Source organism: Dermacentor andersoni, chromosome 8, assembly GCF_023375885.2.
Source record: "Dermacentor andersoni chromosome 8, qqDerAnde1_hic_scaffold, whole genome shotgun sequence".
Taxonomy (NCBI): domain Eukaryota; kingdom Metazoa; phylum Arthropoda; class Arachnida; order Ixodida; family Ixodidae; genus Dermacentor; species Dermacentor andersoni.
The window spans coordinates 112,022,460-112,046,801 of record NC_092821.1 but is presented as its reverse complement, the minus strand read 5'-3'; the positions used below and the strand labels follow the sequence as shown (position 1 = coordinate 112,046,801).

Below are 24,342 nucleotides of genomic sequence, written 5' to 3'. Positions count from 1 at the left end.
AGCCGACGAACGGAGCGTAGCGAAGAGCGAAGCGAGCGAGGACTGCATTTCGGTCATCAGACACGTGTAACTCTGCTTTTGCGGCACTGATTCGAAAAATTTTCGTGGCTACGTGTTCGTCGCAGACTCGTGCGTAACTGGACCCACTACACTAAATTTTGACCTCTGTGTTGTTCAGGGGACTTTTGGAAAAAAGAAAAGTAGGTAGTAGAAAGCGCAGTTATTTTATTTTTTTAAACCGGTGGAGAGTGTGCCAGAACAGTTCATACAAATACCGGTCGAAAGCCTTCTCCATGCCAAAGAATACGGCGTATAGTGGCCGCTAATTCATGCGATGCTTCTCGAGAAGCACTCAGGCGGTGTGAATTGCATCGTTCGTTGCACAGCTTCTGATGAAATCAGCCTTATTGACCTTCAGCTGGTCTTCATCGCCAGTCCACTAGTCAAGGCCCGTATACTTCATGCAGTCGACATAGCTACCTCGCCGCTTATAGATGAGCCCAGTTGTGCTTTTTTCCTATTGGCCGGCACGATTTGCTAATTTGTACCACTCTTTTACAGGTTACAATATGGTAGTGCTACTTACACAGCCACATATACGTGATGACGAGGTCGTGGGCGTCGGCGAAGATAGAAACGCGGTCGCCGTCCTGGTAGGCCTAGCGGTCGTGGCTGCGGTTGCTGTTTGCCATCTCACTGTCGTTGTCATGTAGGGCGCTGCCGAGGATGACAAGTGCTTTGTCAAGCACCTCGCGGACCTGAGTCCTTCGCGCTCTCGCTCCGACAAGCTTGCGGGTCGTTGGCAGAGCACTAATTGGTCACCAGCACGGTAGCAGCGATCACAATCTTATGAGCCTACGTCACTTTCGATGGAGAACTTTGCAACGACGATACGGACCCCGATACCGACTACCGGTGAAAATTTGTTGGTAGCCGTGATTATTTTCCTCCCTGTCGAGGTCTCTCTTCATCGCGTCTCCTGTAGCGCGCTGTGGACGATCCACCGTCGATGCCAAGCCATCACTAGTTCACCGCTCTTTGCGTTCATTGTGCCGACGTTGAGCTTCCGTTGCCCGAATTTCGTTGCCTTGTCTGGGGACTTGTTTTCTTCAGTGCCGGCACTGTTGTTGCAGTGGGAGCCCTCGCACCTTCGCTGACATGATCAGGCCCAACCCGTACGCGTTCATTCGGATGAATTCGATAGCTTTTTGCCGTGGATCCCATCGGCTATGATCCACGGCGTAACAACGGCTTATCGTTTCAGGGGGCACGTCATGCTCGAGGCGCTCCGTGTTCAGCTCATGTCGTCTAAGCGGATAGTTTCCAGGGGCACCCCTAAAAGGCAAAGGCATCTCCTAATGCGGGCGAAATGTACTTTCAAATGCGCCTATAGGAACTAGCCTTGTCTGTTGTTCCCGTCAGTGCCTTTGTTTTCATAAACGTGTTCACATGACTTTTTTGCTTTTGCTGTAACGCTTTATAGTAGGCCAACGTGTGGGTATGTTAACGTACTTTTGGTGCAAACAATCAGCAGAACAGCCGATTTTTATGTTTTGCTTTCACAAAGGTGAGCAGGAATTCTTGTTTTTGCTTGCGTTCACAATTGCGGGTGCAGGTTAAAAGCTGACATATTCTACATTCGTAATTACTCTTGCTGTATTGCACTACAATTGACTGTCTACTTCTAATACCCATGTCACACGTGCAAACTTAGGTGCACTTTAGCGCGCTGAGTGTCATTTTGGGGGCGCCCTGCTACTCGAGAAAGAAAAGTGTTCGTTCAAACTGGTGGTGATGGCTATCGGCACTCAGAAGACGAAGCATATATTTGTTACCTTAAGAATGCGTGCACGATAACAGTTTGTTATTGTTAAAAAGAACATTTGCGATCGACTTAAGTACAAGTGAAGTGATTCATTGAAACTTCAATAAGACAGATCGATCATCACAGTACCAGTCCAAACGACGCGTTCTGCCAAACGACTGCGTGACCATTGCCCGGCGTGGCGTAAACAGCCTGAGAGTAAGAGCAATTCTTTGCTGTGTTTTTCTTCCTTTGTTTTTTTTTTTTGTTGTTGCAGTGTGGCAGATTTTACTAGCTTGTAACGTTAGCAATTTAAAAAATATTATAAAAGATTATTCCTGACTTTCCTTTAAATACTGCTTTACTTATTTTTTTTCTCGTTGCTAACGAGGCTACACGCTGTGTGTTCGAAAAACACACTCCCCATTGAGTGCGCCCTGCAGTAAGTGTCACTAAGCTTTTCCGTGTGGCAGCCTGTTACTGACACTAGAGGCGAAGTACAGTCGCCCAATGTGCACTTAAGTTTGCCCGTGTTACAGGGGTGTACGCCATGCCAATAGATGATGCAATAGATGCAATAGACGTTAATAGTTGAAACATAAAAGTAACGTCTGAAGCGGATTATCCTCTATAATATTTTTGTATATTAGCTTTATTTAGCGCCTCCAAAAAGTCAACGTGACGGGCTCGATTCGTGCTACGGCTGTAGCATTACGAAATGCTAAAACGCCTCAATACTTAGATTTAGATGCATGTTAAACAACGCAACGTAGTAAAATTATTGTGGAGTCCACTACTTCGGCGTATCTCATAACCACATATCGTGGTTTGGGCCCGGAAAACCGTTATTTGGTTAATTTGTAAGGTATTGCATGGCATATAGGTGCCATGCTCTACCACAGCCCTCTAACCTCTAGTAAATCCCGTAGAAATCTCTCTCCTCATGAAATACATATCATAGAACAAGAACCTGTAGTCAGAACTACTGTGACAAATGACCGGTCCGGATATCCTAATTAAATGATTTCAGTGGACTTATTTCCTCAAATTTCGGTACTGTTCAGTCTCTGGTGCCACATCTGTGCAGCCTATTCCTTCCAAAACATGCTACATGACCTTTGAGTCACAGAAACACCCTTTAAATTATTCCAGAATATATTTCACAGAGTTATTGCCTAAAGCTGCAGAGTGTAGGTACAATTTGTGAGCGAAGGAATTGAGGCGTAACAGAAAGCTGAACTAGAGATTAATCACCTATTTGTTATCAACATCGTTTGTAATTCACACTGAAAAAGTTTACGTTTCTGGCGCCATAAGAATATTCAGACAAAAAAAGTTTCACGAAATACTTACCCTGAATAACGGACATCCAACAACGGACTATAGCGTGAGTACCCTCTAATTACAGGTCACAATCCAACAGGAGTTCTCGTCGAGGGAGAACACCAGATTTTATACGCAGGACCTTTCTGCTTTATCTTGAGTTCACAAAAAACAGGCAGCGGTGAGTTGTCGGTGCGAGTGAAGCAAACGTTCTTTTTTTTTAATTTGTCTAACAATCATTTTTTATGTTTAATTTGATCAAGTTATATTTAAACTCTGTGTACCAAAACAAAAAAGCAGTCCTCCAAGATGTATATTAGCGGATAAGTTACCTACATAAAAATTTTAGTGGGTTCCAGTAAGCAATCAGTTTGTTTTGGTTTGCGCATTACGATAAAAAAAGCTCTGGAAAAATAGCATCTGTATTTTAAACTTACAGGTCAAGAAATCAAATGATTGTTGATAGCTCGAAGAATACCTCAACTGTATACAGATGACATAGAAAGCGTACATCTGCTTTGCTAGTGCCTAATGTCTAGCTGTCCCGATGTTTTCTAGATTTGTGATGGTGGGCCTTATTCATTGCCACTCTGCTTACACACGACTCAGTACCTGTACGTCTTAAGCATAAACAGGAGCACCAATTACGAGAAGCCGCTGCCCATGGTCTTATAAAAATAACACAATAACAGAATTTCAGGATTCGAATCTTCAGTCAATTTTCTTTCAAAATTATAGTTATTGGAAAGCTCATGTATATTAACAAGGCACGTCATCACTTTCAAAGCATTCTTATTCGGCCACTTTCCTCTCTGTGTGTTCATCTCTGTCTGACCAAGCTTATAGCCCAAACCACGGAAGTAGCGCAGCCTAAAATATGTGGGCTATGCCCGTAGATAGGTCTCTTTGAAAATGTGGGCGCAATTTTTTCGCAGTAATCTTCAATCAGGAAAATAAAATTTGAAGACGCCTAAGCTTCACCTTTTAGAGTTTAACGCGATAGCATTCAAAGACCCCTTACTGCTTTTCATGCCTCTCAGCAACCGCAGTTTATGTTACCATAACGTTTAGTGGGAAACGCTGGCTGCGTACGCTATGCACGAAGGCGAGCTTTCTGGTAGAAACGCGACCTCGTGCATCGGCAATCTCGTGTTATTGTCTGGCACATTTAATATTTCACTCTTAGAAGAGCCAACATAAAGAACATGCAGTGTCGGCGTTTTATTTGTAAATATTTGTTTCCGGGCTACCATTCGCCAAATTCCGATGAACAACTTTGTAGAGAATGAAAGACAAGGTACGAACAGCTTTGGTGGTAGAGAAGTGACTGGGTATGAGTGGTTCAAAATGCTTTTTGCAGAAGTGACGTCCAACGCCGACGCGAGACGCCAACGCCGGATTTTCGGCGACACGAGCTCCTTAACGCTATCGCGTTAAAAGTGTTTCACGTGTATCTGGTGTTGGGTGAAATCAACCTGCGTCAAAAGAGTTCCTCAAGCGCAGCAACGAAATGCTTTAGCGAGATAAGCCACGGCTGTCCGCGATAGAAGGCGGTGGGAGGTGGGAGGGATAAATAATTCTCAGCGCTCGCCCGCGCCGATGGATCGCGCATCTCCGAGTCCACGCCCGGACTTGGCGAGTGAGCTGCTACGTGGTGCAGCGCGTCTCGAGGGAAGTGTTGGGTTAGGAGTCAGGCACCAATACACGTCTCCCAAGTAACGCGTTTCAGCGGTGGCATTACGGTGTGTCGCTTCATTGCTAATCACAATGACGCTGGATTCATCCCGAGGCAGATTTTGCCACGTGTTCTTTTTTCATGTCAGTCTGCACTTTCTGAACGGGCGATTTTTTCTCCCCTTTATTGTAACGTAGCTGTAGTTGAGTACTGCTATACTGGCAAACGTCTCTGGTTTTATTTACCAGATGCATCATTTGCTAATGACACCACGAGGCAGCACTTGTTCGAGGCAGGTTGGCACAGGGGTTCGAAAACTTGGCATGTAACATTTGTGATCGTTAGAGAGTACAGCATGACATGTTAAGCTATCGAAGGCGATCACACACCTCGCACAGGGCCAGTGTTTCAGAAGAATGGTAAGTCATAGCTGACTAGATATGTTGAAACAATGATGCCTACACGATTAACACGCAAATAAAACATTTCTTTTGTCATGTTGACGAGAAAGCATGTCAGCGTTTTATGCGACCTTGAGTGCCAATGCCAACCCATAAGTGCCTTCTGTGACTTCTGATTTTTTTTTTTCAAATTCTTCAAGTTAGCCGCACTAGCTGGTTCATGCGCATTTGTCCGCTTCGCAGCGTCACTATGAAACGTGAAGCCATAACCTTCCAAGGTTGTTCCTTTCGCACTGAGCCACATCATGAGAATGCCAATAGTCTTGCCATAAACTTTGGATTTTTACTACTAGACTACCCGCTGCGATTACCCACATGCAACTATAAAAAAAATCGGTGCTAAAATATTTCGTCCTATTCATTGCTGGCTTCTTGCCCTGTTTATTTCTTTGCCGAAAATTTGCTGGCTGCCTATTAAAATGTACGCGTTTTGCCCCATCTGAGAACACTGCTAAAAACGCATATGGAATCGGCAACGAAACTGGTCGCTGAAATTGTTGTATGCATATACACATATATATTTAATATGTTAGTGTCGCAAATGCTGCATGTTCCACTTAGTTTCTCCCGGTAAAACATTTGTTTCTTTTTCAGATGAACGAATCTGTACTGCGTGGGTGCTTGCGAGCACTGCTGGGCACATGCACACTGGTTGCAGAAAACAATTTATTGCTTTGTGTAAATCATGCCAAAAAGCAGCTGACGCTGGCAAACCAGAATCTTCAAAATAAAAAAAGGCGTTGTACGTTGCAAAACCTCTAAGAGAAAATTGTCAACAGTTTTTGTATGCTGAGCGAGTTTCTGGTGACATTTTAGCATTAATAATTAGCTTACATAACAGCTTTGTACGAGTACATGTTGCAGAAAATGTTTCTAGTAATTCAATTGCTTTCTAGCATTGTATGGTGACCAGAAATTTTCTTCGACAAGCTTTGGTTATATGCTAATATTTGTTAATTGAGAACATTTTATGTTAATTTTATATAAAGAGTTAAAAGCTTTCAAATAGAATATATGTTTAATGAACATTAACTAGCACTAATAAAAGTTTGTTTTAAGAAAATTGGTATTGATACTTTGAATTTTCTAAAATATGTGATATGTTTCAATTTGCCGGAAAAGGTTTCTAGCAGAAATTACTAACCTGGATCCAAGGGTAGAAAAACGAGACACTGTTTGACTGTGTTCAGTTGCCGGTCTAACGTTGTGTCATGTTTCTTATGTCTTTCTGTTCAAGTGAGTGTTTCCCGGCCGAAACGTTTTCTTACAATATGATAAATTTCCAGCACATTAAAGAAATTGGAAATACTGAGAGCTGAAGAAAGTACAAATAAAAAGAACACATAGGACACTGTTCTTCAACTTATCTTTTTAGAAAATAAAACGATCTTTGGAAATTCAATACGAGCTTTCTGGAATCATGTTGCTATTTTCGCGTACTTTTATGCAACCAGCGTTTAAAATGACCTTTCTCTTTTTTTTCTGACTCAATTTATGAAGTGCGGCGAACTTTCAAGCAGACGCGCAACAACCTGTCCGAAAAGAAAAAAAAGAAAAATAAAGTGGCTTGTGTCTTTGTCTGGAGCGCATTCTCAGGTTATAGCCTTTAGCTGAGCCCGATTTGCGTAATAGCGTCTGGTTCTCGAGTGGCCTCAGAATGTTTCAAGCAAATGTGTTAATTTCCTTTTTGATCGCTAAAACCTTACGATTTAATATCCGTTGCGAGGATTTCGTTATACATTTTTGATTGATCTTGCGGTAACCAATTAAGCGTACACTACGTGTAAGAAATATGAGTTACAAAAAAAGCAGGCATCGGGACCTCAAGATTCCCCTTCTCCTGACCGGACACAACTGTGCGATCAGTTCAATGACCACTGTGTCATTAGCTCCGCGAACGGTTAATGAGGCATATGAATAAAATGGGTATTGAACTCTTGATGGCCAAGTCCGTTCAACCGGCGACGCGACAACGGCCAAACGCCGAGGTCATTGTGAGAGAGGTCATTTCTTCTGCCGCTGAATTGAGGGCACAGTATATGATGGACACCTTGAAGTCCATGATTAAGCGTAAAATAAATTATGCCCGATTTGCGTGTCCCTAGTGTGCTAGGTGCAGATACTAAAACACGAACAAATAACAATGAAATGAATCAGTAAATCATTAAATGAGAAAATCGAAGTTCACTGCATTTTCAACCATGTCTTCGTTGGCTTCATCAATTTTTTTATTTTAACATTTGCAAATTTATAGATTGGCAGTGCTTTTTTTTAGGTGTCACTAAACGGATTTAGGCCATTCTGAGTGCAAACTACACTTCCATAACGATTTGTCATTGGTTTAGTGGCCTAAGGGTAACTACTTTTACAAATAATGTGGGTGGAGAGTATGCCTAATCTGATTTTTTATTATACTAGCTCACGTCAATGACCAGTGCTGGCGCTACATGTTTTGATATATATTGTGACGTTCGGACGTTATTATTATACAACAACTGTCCAAGTATTGGTAGATATCGTAGCTTTATTTGCTAATACAAGACGCGTTACTCAAAAATATCAAAAACCACTACCGGACGATACAGAAAATGACCCTTTCGTGGGTAGCTTCAGCAGCGTATCTTAGGTGCTGTCGTCGTTCATCTTAGCATGATAAGCTTTCGCAATTGTGAAACTATGATACGTCGCAGTCCACATGAGAGATCTGCCTATCTAGTTGAACCTAATGTATTCGTTAAGCGCATTTGTATTAGAAAAAAAGAGACTGTCGAATGTGAGCCGCTACTGATTTCAGAAAGGCGACAAGCTCTCAGCCCTTCCTTCAGCGAATTTTAAAGCGAAGGTTTCTTTGCCTCTTAGTGCAACGTTTTGGGCGCTGCTGTGGTGGTCTTGCCGCACGTGCTGCAAGGTTTCTTGCAACACCATCAGATGGCACTCGCCTCCGCGCATCCTGGGCGCCTTTGCCACGTCCACCCGATACAAAAAGTTGGACACAACATCAACATCATCATTATCATAACCATACTTATCATCCTCTGATCCGGGACGTCGCGGTCCGGGATGTGTAGGTTGTGCGGTTGGCACGTGCTGTTGGACGCACGTGCGACAAAAAATGCAGGTGCTGGGCTGTGGAGTTCGCGTGTTGGCCTGTGTTAGCGTCAACGTTACGATCGTCCATAGCCTGGAGAGACCGCTTGGAGCTGGCGTCTCAGCAGCGTGCTGGCCACGTATGCAGAAGGAGCACGTGAACATGAGCCAGCAAAATGGCTTCACAGCGCGCACTCAGCGTCGAGGACACCGAGGCCCGATAGAAGCGTCGCGCGAAGCAGGAGTGTCTTCGCAGTGAAACGTGGTGCAGACCGCGCATGCATGTATCCATTGTATACATACAATAATAAAATAAAGAACTTAAGTAAGTAATGCCCCATAATTCAATTAAATTTTACAACTTCGGCTATGATGAGATGTGCCATGTGAGGCAATGATAATGCTCAACTGGTAGTGATTATGAACAATGATCCACAAAAATGCCTCAAGCAAACACGCCACCCTGTGTGTTCTGAGGACTACGCAGACAAACAGCAGTAGTGCACGCAAGGTTACGTGTATCATCTTCTCACTATCGTATTGGACTACACGCTGAAGAAAAATACGCATTGAACTAAACGTTGAAGAGATTACACATTCGTCACCAACATCACCACTATTTATGTTTAATCAAAGGAAACAGCATACAAAGCTTACCTTACATCTATTTCCACAGTGTGTCGGATCCGCATATTTTTTCTCCCTCTTTCACTTTTTCCCTCTTTCAAGGCAAGGCTTTGATGCCATGCCTTGCCTGAATGACAAAAAGATCCCAAGGGGAATCTCGAGCCCGGAATATTCTAAGTACATAAAAAAAAAGAAATTGTTTTCTCGGCAGCCACTGCTACAATTTTGAAGAAATGTTTAAATATGAAAGAAAAAGATACAATCTAGTGGATGCTGCTAGCATACTTACTTCTTTAGCCTTCGCTACATCTGCACAACTTGAAGGTTGCCTACGTGAAACAAATTTGGGTCTCAAATCTACAACTCTAACTAAGTAATAAAAAAGAATATGACAATTTCATAAACTACACTTGGTAAAATGTAAACGGGATTGAATTATTCTATCATGCATTGCTTTTAAGTGTACTAATAAATTGGGACTAGAACTTTCCCAAAACTGTCGTAGATCTTGTAACATGTTACAAGGTTTACAAAATGTTTAATTGTAACAAACCTCGCACAAACTTCATGTATTCGGTAAATTCATATATCAAATTTTACCGCTTTATATGGGATAACGGATGCAATTTATAGAGCAGCGATATCTGTTTCTGGTGCACGGTTAAGGATTTGTAAACTTCGTACTTCATTCTTTTTAAATCTGGGCAATTTTTCAGAAATTCTATGAAACATTCCAAGCCCTAAATCAAAAGTCTGCTTGTCACCGCCTCTAGAACTTCCCTCGAATCAGCCGATAAACTCTCGAGCGAAAGTATTTGTGCGTTTTGCATGTTTTAATAGGCGGAATCTAAGTTGGCTACTGGTCCTGAGATTCTTCCATTACGTATTTCGTAAAGTATAACAGTGCAAAAATTGTGTTGGCACTTCCTTAACAAATATGCGGTGTCCCTCTTTGTATGTAACGTAAGATAGAGTGCCTTGCTCTTTGAAAACGTATCAGGTTGCATACAACCGCGAAGCTATATTTATTTCTTTTTCCCGAACTATATGTGCCCTTTATTGTGTATGCAAGTAGCGCGAGAATTAATGTGACTAGCGTTTTTTTTTAATTATTCAGTGAGATGTAAGTACACATATTAACCCAGTGTCGGTTGACTGAAGCTGTGGGCTGAAAAGACAATTGCGAGAAACGCGAATTCACAGACGACTACGAGGCGCGTCACGCAAGAGTTGGTGTAGTCTAAAACCACAGAGTGAAAGGAGAGCTACATTTGGCGTTCAAATAGGTAAAACCAATCGCAAATACCTTTTTTATTCTCACGGCAAGCTTATGGACTAACAAAGCCGTAACGAAGAAAAGAAACCTTGGACATGTATCATAACATCTCCTTTGTATATCTTATTGGTAAATCTTGTCAGCATCAGTTTCACATATGCAGAGGTTGTTCTTAACATACATCAATCCATTAGTGTAACCACGCAGAAAAACGAATTGACCAACGAAATTTCCATGGGAAAAATGCAATGTATTACCGAGCTCCTCCCGCTCGGAGCATGCAAACAAAGGTGAGGCGTTGAACAGCAAACTCTCAGAAGACGCCCGGGGGCGGCGAGGGCTCCACATTTGTTATCCTGAGCACCCAGACTCCCACGTGGGTCGCGATATTGACCGGGGGCGGTGGCAAGTCGATCAGCACCAGGCGACCAATGGGCTTCCAGGTGAGGCGTGGGGCGTGGCCGATGAGCTGCACATGTGTCTTCTCGTTGACAGCCAGCGAGCCGAGCCGCAGAAAGCCGCTGGTGGGCCACTGGACTAGGAACGCGTACACCACGGGACCCTTGTCGGGCACTGGCACCGTAGGCGGCGGTCCCGTCCTGGGGTGAAAGAAGCTGTCGGGCTGCTCTACCGCGGAGGGGGGCGGCTCGTTGGGTGCCATTGGAGCCGGGGGCGGGAAATCCGAGGTGGTGTACCTGGAAGGACCAACAACTAGCTGTTGTAGACGGGGTGTTCGACTATTATGAACGCCTAGGTGCTTAGGGGCTCATACTACAGTATTAAACACACGTGTAGAAGACAATATGAATTATATATTTTTTTTTATTTCGTAGCATACTCTTTGAATACAGCGGACGTCACAGACAACATAATGCCACCCTAACTTTTACCAGAAGTTCCTGTGTTAGCATTTAGATGACGTGTCACAATTGTCGAAATGAAAAGAGTCATGGCGCAAAGCATACTGACAGTTTGATAGGAATCTTTTGACTTGAATCACTTTGGTGATAATCATATCATGAGAAGCCAACAAACAAAGGCACTAAGGACATAGGGGAAATTCCTCACACTTACTAGTTGAAATAAATAAATGACAAATAATTGGCCATGAAAGTGGATGAAAAAACAGCTTGCCGCAGTTGGGGTACGATCCCACGTCTTCGCATTATGCGTGTGATGCTCGTGATTTATTTATTATTTCTTTAATTCAATTCGTAAGGACAAGTAATTTCCCCTATGTTGTCCTTGATGTGTTTGTTTGTTCGCTTCTCATGATATGTGTAGGAAGAATCGGGTCCCTCAGTTAACCCCCTTTCTTTTTGTTTGGGGATAATGCGCGTAGAAATGCTACCATCTGGCCATGCAAGCCATGCATTTTTACGGCATGTTAACCATTGCGTGTGAGTCTCATAAATATCAAAGTTGATGGTATTCAAGCCCAGCTAGATTATTAAAGAACACAAGAAGTGGCTGTATTCCGTTCTTCAAATAAATTTCGCGCTTTAACCTCTCGAAACTCAAGGATCGGTTATGAAGGACGGCGTTGTGGAGGGCTCTGGGTTGATCTTGGCCATGTTGGGTTCTTCAACATGTACTCAAAGTACGCATGACGAGCGTTCTTGCATTGGCCCTCATGCAGTATTGCTCAACATGCTCCTGGGACAGTATGTTCGATGACTGTACTTCTTTGTATAAAGAAAAACGAAGCACACGGAGTTCCAGCACCTTGAAGATTCTAACCATTCTTGTATCAGAAAGAAACTGCCCTGACATGACCTTTGAGAAGAGCTGAGACGGTTTGATCCTCGGAAATCAGAAGCCGGGTATAGATTTTCGATATAGCCTGCTTGAGTTGCCGTCGAAAAGTTGCCCACTGCCCACGGGGTCCCCTTCATTAGTCAATGAAAAGCCATGAGGAGTAGACACTGAGCCCTGCAAGTCCTTACGGGCAAGCCTTGCTTACGTGAAAAGCATTAGCGAAGTGATAAGTTGATCCCTATGAAGACAGGGAATAAAGTTTTCATGCTAGCCCCTGTACGCTCTTGCGCCTACCATGAACGCAAAACTACCAACCTAATGAATGAGTTCGACGTGTTCCTTACGAGTTCTCCAGCGGTCAATGTGACGCGTCTTATTTCATGGACACGAACACTTTCTGCGAAATGCTGTGACTTACAACGATGATGTCAGGAAGTTGACCGCCAGCTGGCTGGGGCTCCTGAATACAACGGGGTTCATGACCGCCACGCATCTCATTTGGAAATACCCAAATCGAAGTCTTCGAGGTCAACCAATCCCTGCATCGTAGTTTTCCCTGAATCGTAGCACGTTGAGAAGACCCCTGCAAACAACGCTCATGTGGCGGGAGCTTTGACCACTGTATAGTACAATGGCCTTCGTCATTCTGCAGGAAACAAGCGTGGCCGACCACACGGCTGCAGGGGATAGCCGACCGTTTTGTAATGAGGTGTTATATTTCACGAGGCATCGTGATTGCCCATCGAGAAAACAATCTGGTCCTTCATGGCAGCTCAGGAAGCACAAGTTTTTGTTGTCCTACGACGTATAGGTAAACAATTGGAAGTAGACTATTGCGTATATTGTTCTCTTTTTTTATTCTGGGGCAGTGAAATTTTCAGGAATGTATAGCTTTTCGGTGCACCGCTGCAAAGTTATTCACGCGGTTCTTCGATGTTTTAGAGCTCTCTACTACTGTGCTACCGTGACAAAATGATTGAGGGCGAAACATGTAAAATACTGGTAGCATCGTTTTGCTTTTCGTAGAAATTATGCAAAGTTGCTGTATTTCTTGCTTAGCGAGAGCATTTATGTTTCATGGGTACTTAAAGAGAACGACCTGGGGTCAATACTTCGTTTAAAATTCTGTTTTTACTACCTCACAGTTCTCTTTGTTGTCATCGTCCATCGAATCGAGCATGCCTCTAAAATTCAGAACTAGTACGGAAATATCAACGAATGGCTTAAAACTATACATTTTTTTAGTTTTGTGGGGTCGGAATAAATTGACTACGCTATATTATACAGACAAAGTATGCATTCCACTGAGAATCACGTCCGTAGGCTAGACCACATTTCTGAATTAGTAGGATTTTAAATTGGAAGCGGTTATCTAGATGAAACCACGATCAATCATATATCAACATGTTAACCTGCCGTTTATAATCTAAGCAGTGTCTATACATGGATAACTAGTTTTGAAAGCCACATAATCACAACAAGTGGGCAACAAGTCTTGGCGCTCTATCGCTTTGCAGCTCGTAAGACGTTTTCCTATGTACCACGGAGCCGGCCGTGACCTCTTGTTCTTCACAATGCAAAGTCTAAAGGATGCTGAACTTATCTCGTAAAACTCGGTCCAATGACAGGCAATTGCAAAATCCCACTCTGTAGTTAAAGTCTATTCTCTTTTTAAGTTGCATTGTACCATCCGCTGCAGTATACACTAATAAGCTAACGTCGCGGGTGGTTAAATTGATGCTTCTAACTTAATTGCTACGTCATCTCAAGAAACTCGAAGTGTACTTCCCTTTGGCTTACGGTCGAAGTTGCTGGCAAATCAGTCTCGCACAAAGTTCAATCCAATGCGTATGAGAAGCATTGCTCACGATATGAATATGCTTTGTATATAAGGTTCCCATTGTATCTGCATTGAAATCAAGAGTGCATTTTTTCTGTTAATTCTTCTAATTAATCTAGCAAAGGAACACGGAGATGACCAGTAAAGGTGACAAGAGATCTTTCATCAATAAATAAATTATATGGTAAACGATCTGCTTGCAGTGAAACCGGCGCACAAGTCGAAAGGAGTAAGCCAGCCGAAGCGCCGACTAATTTATTTGTATTTTTGTGTGAACTTGAGTGTCAGCTTGGATGAATTTGTGTGTAAACACAAAAGCCAGATCGTCTGAGAGATGGCTGGAGCGTGCCTCAGTAAGAACCATTTTCATAATTGCGTATCACTTTCGTTTGTTTGTATTTTTGGTTGTGGAACACATTTACTGGAACTTGAAGGGAAGGAAGTTACGCGCATTGTCACCTTAACACTTTATTTTTGTGATGATATCTGTGTATTAAAATATTACAACTAATATAATAGGCACCTAACTCAAAATGTAGCTTTCCCGTCGTTTTAATTCCTCCTGTAATATATATATATATATATATATATATATAATTTAAACGATGTAGCAGGTGAACCAGTATTGTGTATATCAAACCTTTACTTCGTGTTCCATCTCAAAAAATGTTTCTAAGATGTTTTCGAAGGTGGGAGTTTATAACGCCGTATGTACAAGCTTCTTGCAGCTTTTTTTTTTTGTGTGTGTGTGTAGGTAGCACGTCATGTTGATGTTGGTTTGCATGTTTAGGATTTGTGATAGCGTTTTTCTTTTTGCGTAGCTCTTATTTCTTACTTCGATCCACGATATTCTTCGGGTGCGTGTAAAGCTACAGAGTGTTTTGTATATTTGTTTCCGCGTACAAGTAGCTAGATTTTTGCGGTTCCGTTCCTTCTCCTGGCACACGCAAGTTTGCATGTACGATGAGACCGATATCTAGCCATAGGTAGTATCGATCTGGATATTTCACCCTAATCTGTAGATGTTTCTTAATAGCTATTAAACTCAAATTTGACTGTTTGATCGGTTGATCAGTGGATCGATTGATTTGTTGATTTGTGATTGAATGAGTCATTGACTGATTGATTGATTGATGCATTCATTCATTGATTCATTGGGTGGTGGATTGTTAAATAAATAATTGGATTAATGAAATAATTAACAAATGATTGATTGATTGATTGATTGAATGATTGAATGATTGACTGACTGACTGACTGACTGACTGACTGACTGACTGACTGACTGACTGACTGACTGACTGACTGACTGACTGACTGATTGATTGATTGATTGATTGATCGATCGATCGATCGATCGGTCCATGTATTGATAGCGCCGGACCTGTTTCCATCTGCGTGCTCAAGTCTCAGTTCGGCCCTCCGAATCAATTCGACCACAGGCAACTCATCCAAGTCTCTCTATCTCTCTCTTGCCACACATCTAGGGCAAGTGCCGGCCTACCACACGTCGGCGGAGACGGAGTCGTTCTGCGCCGCCCAGGGCTTGCTGGCGTAGACCGCTTCGCCGTGCAGCGCGAGCCACGCGCCCAAGGTGGTGAGCCGCTCCTCGAACAGCATCGGAATGCGGCCGTCGTGCGTGGGGCCCAGTGTGATGAGCAGGTTCCCGCCGCAGCTGATGGTCTCCACGAGCGTGGTGACGAGTTCGTGGTCGGTGACGTAGTCCTTGAGCTGCGCGTTGCGCCTGTAGCCCCACGACGGCTTGTCCAGGGTCATCACGTTCTCGAACTTGTACTTCTGCAGCGTCTCTGCGAAAAGCGTCGATTCGCGTGGGCTGCACGGCGAGTGTTAAGTGGCTATAGCGTGGTGGCAACGAATGGGTCGCGAAGCAGGGATTGAAAGATGGCTGAAACGCTATTGGCCCGGGATGTGAGCGAGGAAGCAGCATAGCAAAGTGACTGGTAGACTGGGGTAAAAAAAAAAGACAATGTAAATCTACCCTTTCGGATTTCAATAAGCACAAATCAAGCGGGGAAAATTTATTAACATCGACAATGAAACTGTGATGCTTGAACCATCCAAGCTTCGCATGCTTTGTTTTTTGTATTTTCACATGTGGCGGCACTTTCACATTCGTCCAGCGAAGGTATCGCCCTTTCACATATATGGAGCAGCGTCCACGACTAGCAATAATTTGAGATACGGTTTCTATAGCACTTCACTGGTGGTGGGAAGAGGGGGGGGAGGGGGAGGGCGACGTGCAGAGTAGTTTCGCGGCACTCTATTTCTTTTGCCCTTTGCTTGGACAACTGCTTTGAAACACTAGAATAATCCTCTGCTGCTTGAGCGGATAAAGCATCATACAAGCCCTTAAGGGACTGCGACGACTTCAGCTCGTCAACACTATGCTAGTTAATTTTGCTTCGGACGAGCTCAGCTTCTCGATGGAAATAATCACGTTTTCAAAGTGAGTTGGGCAAACTCGGAGCGTAAGCTTAGATTTTCTCTACCACATAGATGGCTGCAGACCCAGCGCTTGAAATCTGTGCTTATTCCGGTCTTATTTTTTTACTACATAGATGTAATAAGCGCCTTGAAGGCTGCGTTGATATAATTTTCGTGTTCTATAATTAGGTAGCAACCAATTCGTCAGCGCCTGAAGAGTGCGCGCATTGCTGATCTTTGTTTTTAGCTGCATAGATGACAGGACATTGTCACCGCTGAAGGGCTGGATTCTTGAATTAAGCCGCCCATTGCGCTTTTTGGTCGATTCGGAAAAAAATTTGGTGTGAGCCTTGTGACTAATATTTCGGCGCCACTGCGTGCTTCGTGAAGTTACCAGTACAAGTTTGTTGCTCAACTTGGCGTTTTTTGACCGAACTCACTTTGTTTTGATTTCTTTTATAGAAAGTAATCTGTGTCGCAATTGCTGCCGATAACAGAACACACGAACTGATGCTATGAAGCGGCACTGAAAGCACGAAAACAGATACACTATGAACTAAAAATTGAAAAGCTTACAATACATGCGACCTTTCTTTTTTTTCATTAGCCAAATGTAACGAAAATTTTCCCGAATAATTGCCATGTCAAATAGTGTTTCAAAACTGCACCAGGACAATAAAGTACATCTCGTAAGCAGCCGCACATAAATAACTAATTGTCTGAAGAAATAACGGAAACGAGGGAGCCAAACTCAGACTTAGTGGATTATTTTGTTCTTTTTATAAGGGAAGCTTTATTTGGTGGACCTTCCGTAGCTGCAGGACCTGTCTCGCATACTTCCGCAAATGTGAGCCCTACCGCACAAATCTGTTTATTTCTTTTTGTTTTAGGGAACCATATGTATGAACTTACTATGGAAGCATTAGGTTGCATTACAACTATGCTACCAAACAAAACTTCTTCAGCCGGCTCTCTGAGCCACATTTACAAATGAGCGCCTGCGATACGTTTGCGCCCAAGTGAAAATAACTTCTTGTAATTAAAGCGAAAGATCTTGACAACAAAAAACGCTTACTTGTAATTTCAGTGTTACATGTTTTTCTGGCATTGATTAGGGGCTGCAGCGCTGCTAAAACAAATCACACGGTTATAGGCAGTAACGAGGTGCAACGCGTCGGACTGCCAATGAGGCCCCATGCGTTTTGTCTGCTGCACATGCGAGTGGTCTGACGGGTCAGATTTACCGCCAAGGCCACGGCTAGAAATAGGTGTGACGATTGCGTAACCTTGTGGTATTTTAGACTGGTAGAGGTTAAGTCTTGGCCAGATCCGAAGAAATATTGTATTGAAATTGTCGACATCCATGTCGTCAATTTCACGCCTTCAATACCAAGGTAATTTGACATACGTGTGGCGCCAAAATAGAGTAATGCCTGTACCATAGCTGCAAAGACGGGAGACCGATACAGCAGATGAACGTTAAAATAACACCCTCCCACTGACCAAAACAGGTGTATTAGCTCTCTCTCTCTATCTCTCTCTCCCAATGCTGTTTCAAAGAACAGCCTGCATAAGAACATCCCTGAACATATTCTCGTGAATTTAAGTGTATTTACAGTGATACTGACCATGTTGGTCAAAGTTTCGAAGGATCCTACAAGTAGCCCAATATAACTTGGCATGCAGAACAAATTATGTCGGTGAAGCACTTAAGGGGAAGTTAATATTCATTAGCAGAAATGAAAGGCCGTCAGTTTTTTTATATAGTCAAGCACAGTTTCAGCAGTATAGACTAACAATCAATTGTTGTGTTTCTCTCATACATTCGTATCAGTGAAACACAGCTCGCATGTTGTATCGTCCCAGTGAACATCACTATTTACACTTGTTTTAAATTTCTCCCACCCCCACACTGTCAGATTAAGGTTTACATTTATTGCAGTATTATGCACTTGAACAAATACGAAATAGGGAGCACGCCCCAAATTGACAACTGTCAGGGAGATACCACATCATCACCGTCAAGGGCGATAGGGTGTTCCAATAATGTGCCAAAGCCAGGCGAATGCACATTTTTAAACGTCCTTGAACAGGCTTTACTGAACAAATTCGTTGTTCAGTTCTGATGTGTACTGTCGATGCCACGCGCATCGGTAGCAAAACGCGTGTTTTTTTTTTTTTTTGTAACGTTTGTTGAGTAAAGCCTGTTCAATGACGCTGGCAAACACGATACGGGGTAGCGCAGCGCGGAACACGTTTTCTGCCACGTTGACTAAATATGTTTAACACGGTACAATTAGGTATCAGAGGACGGCAAGGGTCCCGTACGACTTTTAATGACCACACACCGCGCGTTTCGGCCTTGCATGCCCAAGAAACGTAGAAGCCAACAATTCGTAAATAGAGGTAAATTAACTCTTTGCGATACCATTGTCTGGTACCCGCTTCTGTTCACCAGCACTAACGACGCACAGTCCTTAACCATCAATACAGTGTGAAGATAGTCTGTACAAAAGCCACGCGGTATAACTTTCGATCAGTTCGATGCAAGTCGCTTCGCTGAACATGTTTTCAACGCTTTGCACCATAAGAAAGTCCGGTAGGAGGACACATCCATGCTTTTTTTGCTCATTTTCAGTTTGGTATTGTAGTTATTGCATTACCCAGTTTCATTTGTATATTCGCGTCTGGCTTTTCATGAATAATTGAGTTCTCAGGTTCTCGCATGCCATGTCTGCTCTTCAATCTGTCGGTCTCATTTTGCCCTGCCTAGATCAACTTTTAACGTTGAAATGGCTTAAGTCAATACGGTCGTTCATATTTCAAAGCATCCGCCAAACAATGAATGGTTTGGGTGAACGACTGTGCACCACTTAAAAAGGAAGCTTTATGCAGCGGCCAAACCGAGTTTTCCTAAATACGTCCGAAACGCAGAAATTCTCTCTAGACAGCCGCTAACTGATCTGAAAAAAAAAAAAGAGTGAAATTTAAGGAACCAACCTGAATTTAGTCACGGTTGTGTAAGATCTTGATTTACGGTATAAACTCTCACAAAACTTAACAAATCGTATTGTTTAAAGTGAAACAAGCAGAAAGTTTGTAAATCTGTATCAATACTATGAACAGGTATCGCAGTTCTGAAAATTTAATTTTTTTAAGGAAACCGTAGTAAAGAAGTACAGCATATGGCTTTACAGCTAAAGTGCCATGAAGCGATCTTTGTGAAGTTTTTGAAAACGTTCTGCCTACATATTGGTGTCACAATTCAAAGCGATATGTCATATGCAACTTGAACTGATTTACAAGTCTCAGTATATAGGTGCAGTTCCCAAAATTGATACCCTTTTCTTTATTTCTTGTTTACACAGTTGTACACTTGTGTTTCATTTATGTTATATTTCAGTTCAAGTATTCTTTCGAACAAATATGACGTGAATATCAATTCCATTTAGGAGGTTGGTACATTATCACGTTCTTTTCCTAAAGCGGCATCCATAACCGAATTTCCATTCTTTTCCATTTACTCAGACATCCCCTCAAGGACAGCTATTTCATCAGCAGAATTTAGCAAGCAAGGCCGCGATACTACCTTTCGCAAATAGCATTACGCGCTTTCGCAACCGTACTGCAGTAACCCTTCACAGCCAAATGTCATGCTGCTGCAAACATTCATATTTCAATAAAGATTTCTATTTCCATTGAACTCAGTGCCCACTAACGCATTTCAGTGTTCAGCATCCTTCAGGCCGATGACAACGATGTCGCCTTGAAGAAAGCTGGCGCTCGTCACAGATAAGGCGCTATAGTCGTTCGCCGGCCAACGTAGATAAATATGGACGCCTTCTCCGGTAGATCTAGAGATTTAAGACCGCATGTGACGTCGGTCAAGCCGGGGAAAGCAAACACCGTTATTGAATATGCAGCCTGTACTGCATGCTATATTGAGCAGCGGAGCAATATGAACGGGCGCACTCTTGGACGAGTAGACCTCTTCGTGACGCAACATCTGCGTTGTCGCGGCAAGAGCAATGCAAAAAAAAATCGGTTCTGTTTGGTATAAGAGGGATCTCTTTCACGAAATCGCAGTGCAGACACCTCAATAAGCTTGACACATGACTCTCGCGAGGCGTGTTTGCCGTTCTCGAAGAGATGAGGTCACGTGTTGAGCCCCGTGAGCAAACACACTCCTTTCCCTCTCGAAAGAGGGTGCGGACGCGTCTCCAAGAACTTAGAAGTGGAGATGCCAATCCGCGTACATGCCGAGCACCTCTGCTGCGCTCGTTCTTGATCGGCGACGTTGTACTCGATAGGAAGCTTCTTCGTTTTTCGTTTCGTTAACAACCTCTGATGTCCGTTCTGTCACAAGCTCTCGTCATCCAGAGCTCTTCTTTGCGTTCAGTTGAGCTTTCTTTGCATATTTTGTTTGTGCCCTTCCATCACTTGCGCCGTATTGCAAGAGACACACAATGTCGGTGGAACATCGCGCAGATATTCGGACGATTGCCGCAACGAATGAACTACAAAACCAACTGTAAAACGCGCCGACTTTAAGCGCGATGACAAAATAAGATTTCGGCGTGCGCGTTGCTATAAAAAAATAGAAGTACCTTCAATCAATATTTTTATTTTTTGCTATTTCAAAGAATATTTATATAGGCAAAGGAGGGGGGATGACCAGTTACTCCTCGCAATAAGTAGGAGTTGGTCAGACAATTAACCAGCTACTGAAATTTGAAGCCTAAGTTCTGAACTACTTTTATAAATAAATCTGCTCTTGATTTAAAGAAAACAACTGTTGCCTTTCCCGTAATCGAGAGTGTATGTAAGCATGACGCGGCAAACAGCTAAGCAGATTGGTTGGAGATAATACTAGGCACAATCTTAATATGGGAGTAGTGCGCGTTTGCAACGGCACACCCCACCACACCATGTCGTACTATGCACTGGTCCATATGGACGACGCTGCCTAGCTAGAATAAGCGGCTGAACGTCGCACGACAGGCAGCGAAAGCAGCTGCCAAGGAGACAGAGCGCGGTGCCCAGCCAGAACAAAGCTGAATTGAATTCTGGGGTTTTACGTGCCAAAACCACGATTTGATTATGAGGCACGCCGTAGTGGGCGACTCCGCATTAATTTTGACCACCAGGGGATCTTTAACGTTCCCGCAATGCACGGGATACGGGCGTCATTCTTTTTTTTTTTAATTTAGCCTCCATCGAAATGCGGTCACCGCGGCCGGGATTTGATCCCGCCACCTCGCTCTTAGCAGCGTAACACCTCAACCGCTAAGCCACCGCGGCGAGTAGAAGCGCCTGGAGGTGATGATGATGAAGACGTGGTGCCTTTCCCTTTGTAACGGGTCGCTGCATTTACAGCGGTTTGGCAATAAAAAAAAAAAAAAAGAAAGAGGGGAAGGGGAGCGAGCCGCAACGCAGCGTGGCGCCCTCTGTTGAGGTGAGGCGAAACCAGCGTCGCGGATATCGCGGGCCACTGGCGTTCAGAAGGAGCTCAGCGACAAACGATGACAAGGAAATGTATAGTGCCCTGTATCTGCCTTTGGAACGTCGCTATTGGAAATCACAAATAAAATTCGGAAGCAATATCGTTTGTCACTTGTTTGGGCAGTAACTAGCGTATATAATGCGGCCTGTGTAGATGGTTGGGGACCAGAGACCGCATTTTTTATAGTTTTGATTGGCTGCAGGCATGATCTCGTTTTGTTTCCCCAACTTGCCCGATGTTCTCGTTTGAGTGCCCGGATAACGGCTGTGGCTTTTGGCCCAAGGTCACTTGAAGGTCGCCCCAACGGGAACTAAAAGCATTTCATACTTCAAATGACTCTTCTACTACTCGAATACATTCTGAATACTCCGTATTCAGAAAGAAATTGTAATGTCGCCAATAGTGTAGGGTCCTTATTAACTGATGCTTCGTAGTGTAGTAATACTATACACCTTGACTGGTACATGCATGCATACAAAAAATGGTAAATTAAAAGGCGCTAGTTCTACACTCGAGTCAGCAAACAAAGTCAGCTTTCGTAACCGTATTGATTGCAGACGCTGTGTGCAATGTCATGCGTATTTTGTGGCAGCTGGGCTAGTATATTTCATTTGTCATCTACGTTAAAAATGATCTTGGACATATGTACATGTATTTTGCGTTCAGTGCTACACATTGAAGCATAAAAATGCAGGTCGCGCGCTAGGAAGCGATTATGCGTACCCGACCGCGAAGTTGCGAAGCTACATACGCGCGAGAGTTTTAAAGCTCCCGGAGTGCGCTACCTCTCCGCATGCCGCGGGGACAAACGGCGGAGAGTATCTTGTTGCGACAAGAGATGGCGCGAAGAATCCTGCATTGAACCAGCAGCCAGAAAGTGAAGTATTTTCGGTCTTTTAAAAAGCGATTCAGTGGCAGAGGCTTGACTTTCGCACTGTTTTCTCCCTTCGTTACCTAATCGTTCCTTGAACACTTTCCAGTGGCTTAGAAAAAAAAGGAGAGAGAGAGAGAGAGAGGCACGTTTAGGTAGTCGCTAAGCAACGAGTGGTAGACGGCGCCCTTGGTACAAATCTCAAATACAACAACGCACTTCCTGCAAAGCATGTGTTCGTGCTTGGGCATTTCTCGATACACTTTATTTCAAACTCCGTAGCGCGCAACGGAAAACCAAAAAGGTCAAATGCCATGTATCGCGAAAGCTTCCGTCTGCTTCACCATTCACCGTCACCATTCACGCCTACAGAGCACGAGGGCTGTATAAGCGCCATGATTGTCGCCGTTATTGCGTTTTAGCCGCGGCCCATGAACTTGCATATTCCCAACTGTAATCAATGGCACAGGTAACTATGGTAATCATTTTTATCACCCGCGGGGGTGGCTCCGTGGCTCTGCTACTGAGGAAAATGGCGCGGATTCCGTGACGGCTCGGTTCTTGTAGAGAACGGGATGAAAAAAAAAAAAAACAATCGTGCAATGGTTTGGCCACACGAGAAGGAATCCCGAGTGGAGAAAGGTCAATGTTTCTCACTTGCAAAGCAGCGACGGTGTCCCGTGGAGCTAGTTTCCTGCACCGTACTGCGATGTTGAACATGCCGCAGTTCCTGCTGCGTTAGTCCTTGTGTGCAATGTGGGTGTTATTGTTTTTTTTTTACTCGCTCCGCCACCTTTCGTATTTCGCTGCACGTGGCGAGATTCGGTGGCACGCGTACCGAATCCGCGGAAAACAATGGGTCCAGGCGGAAGGGCCACCTCGCGGAGTGCTCGAAAACCGAACGCATTCCGTCACGACCTCCGAGATTTGAAGTAGAGCGTTGGCGCTTGCCGATCTTAGATGCTATGCTTTTGAGTGCACTGCTTTGCAATGGATGGCGCTACAAACTGCGAAGAGAAGCGTCTCCTCGGCGGGCGCGCTGGTATTCATGTTGTTTCATGTGTTTTCGGAAGCTTTTCGGACAGCACTGGCGCTGCCTCATTTTGCTTGGCACACCGAGTGCATCTTCTAAGGGCAAGCGTCTATCTCAAAATGTACTTAGGAGATAGCATGACGTAAACGCTATTCTCTGTAATTCAGAGAAGGAACTTAATGTAATTATGTCCTCGTGCCTTTGATGCGATGGCACTACGCATGTATAAAGCGCCAGTTGGTTTTGTTCCCCAAAGGATCAGTGTACCGCGGAGTGTGCAAGAAGAAGGCCGCAAAGAGAAATAGGACCAAGTGCAGAGTGGCCCCCTTTCTTTTTTTTGCACAGGACGCCAGGAAGCCGGTCTAAAAGCATTCATCTATTGTGCCACACAACTTTTAACGCGGGCTGGCCCCGAAACTACGCTAAATAAAGGATTGGCGATCTAGCGGAAAATTCAACATAAATGAATTAGCATGCCGACTCCTCCTCTACAACCTGACCAGCTTTCCAAGCCATCACACAAACTTCTTTTTCACTTTAACACCGGTAACACTAACGGATTACAAGCGTGGGCAAGTTCGTGCATATATCAATGCATCTATCGTCACGTTCTCATGTTTCAGACTCGTAGACAGCTAC

The 24,342-nt window shown here is 43.8% G+C and overlaps 1 protein-coding gene and 1 long non-coding RNA gene across 2 annotated transcripts in view; one reads left to right on the top strand and one right to left on the bottom strand.

Moving 5' to 3' along the window:
* The first annotated feature begins 2,677 nt into the window (after nucleotides 1-2,677).
* LOC140212937 (uncharacterized) lies at nucleotides 2,678-6,665 on the top strand. Its single transcript, XR_011889926.1, has 2 exons — nucleotides 2,678-3,308; nucleotides 5,858-6,665. It is a non-coding gene; the product is annotated as an uncharacterized lncRNA (long non-coding RNA).
* Nucleotides 6,666-10,187: 3,522 nt separating this feature from the next.
* Nucleotides 10,188-24,342, bottom strand: part of LOC126529454 (alpha-L-fucosidase-like) — a 30,768-nt gene continuing 16,613 nt past the window's right edge. The window contains exons 8-9 of the mRNA XM_050177049.3: nucleotides 15,356-15,659; nucleotides 10,188-10,948 (exon numbers count right to left, since the gene is read on the bottom strand). Coding sequence (XP_050033006.3) covers nucleotides 10,567-10,948; nucleotides 15,356-15,659 — 686 coding nt within the window. The 3' untranslated portion in view covers nucleotides 10,188-10,566. The remainder of the gene's footprint in view (nucleotides 10,949-15,355; nucleotides 15,660-24,342) is intronic.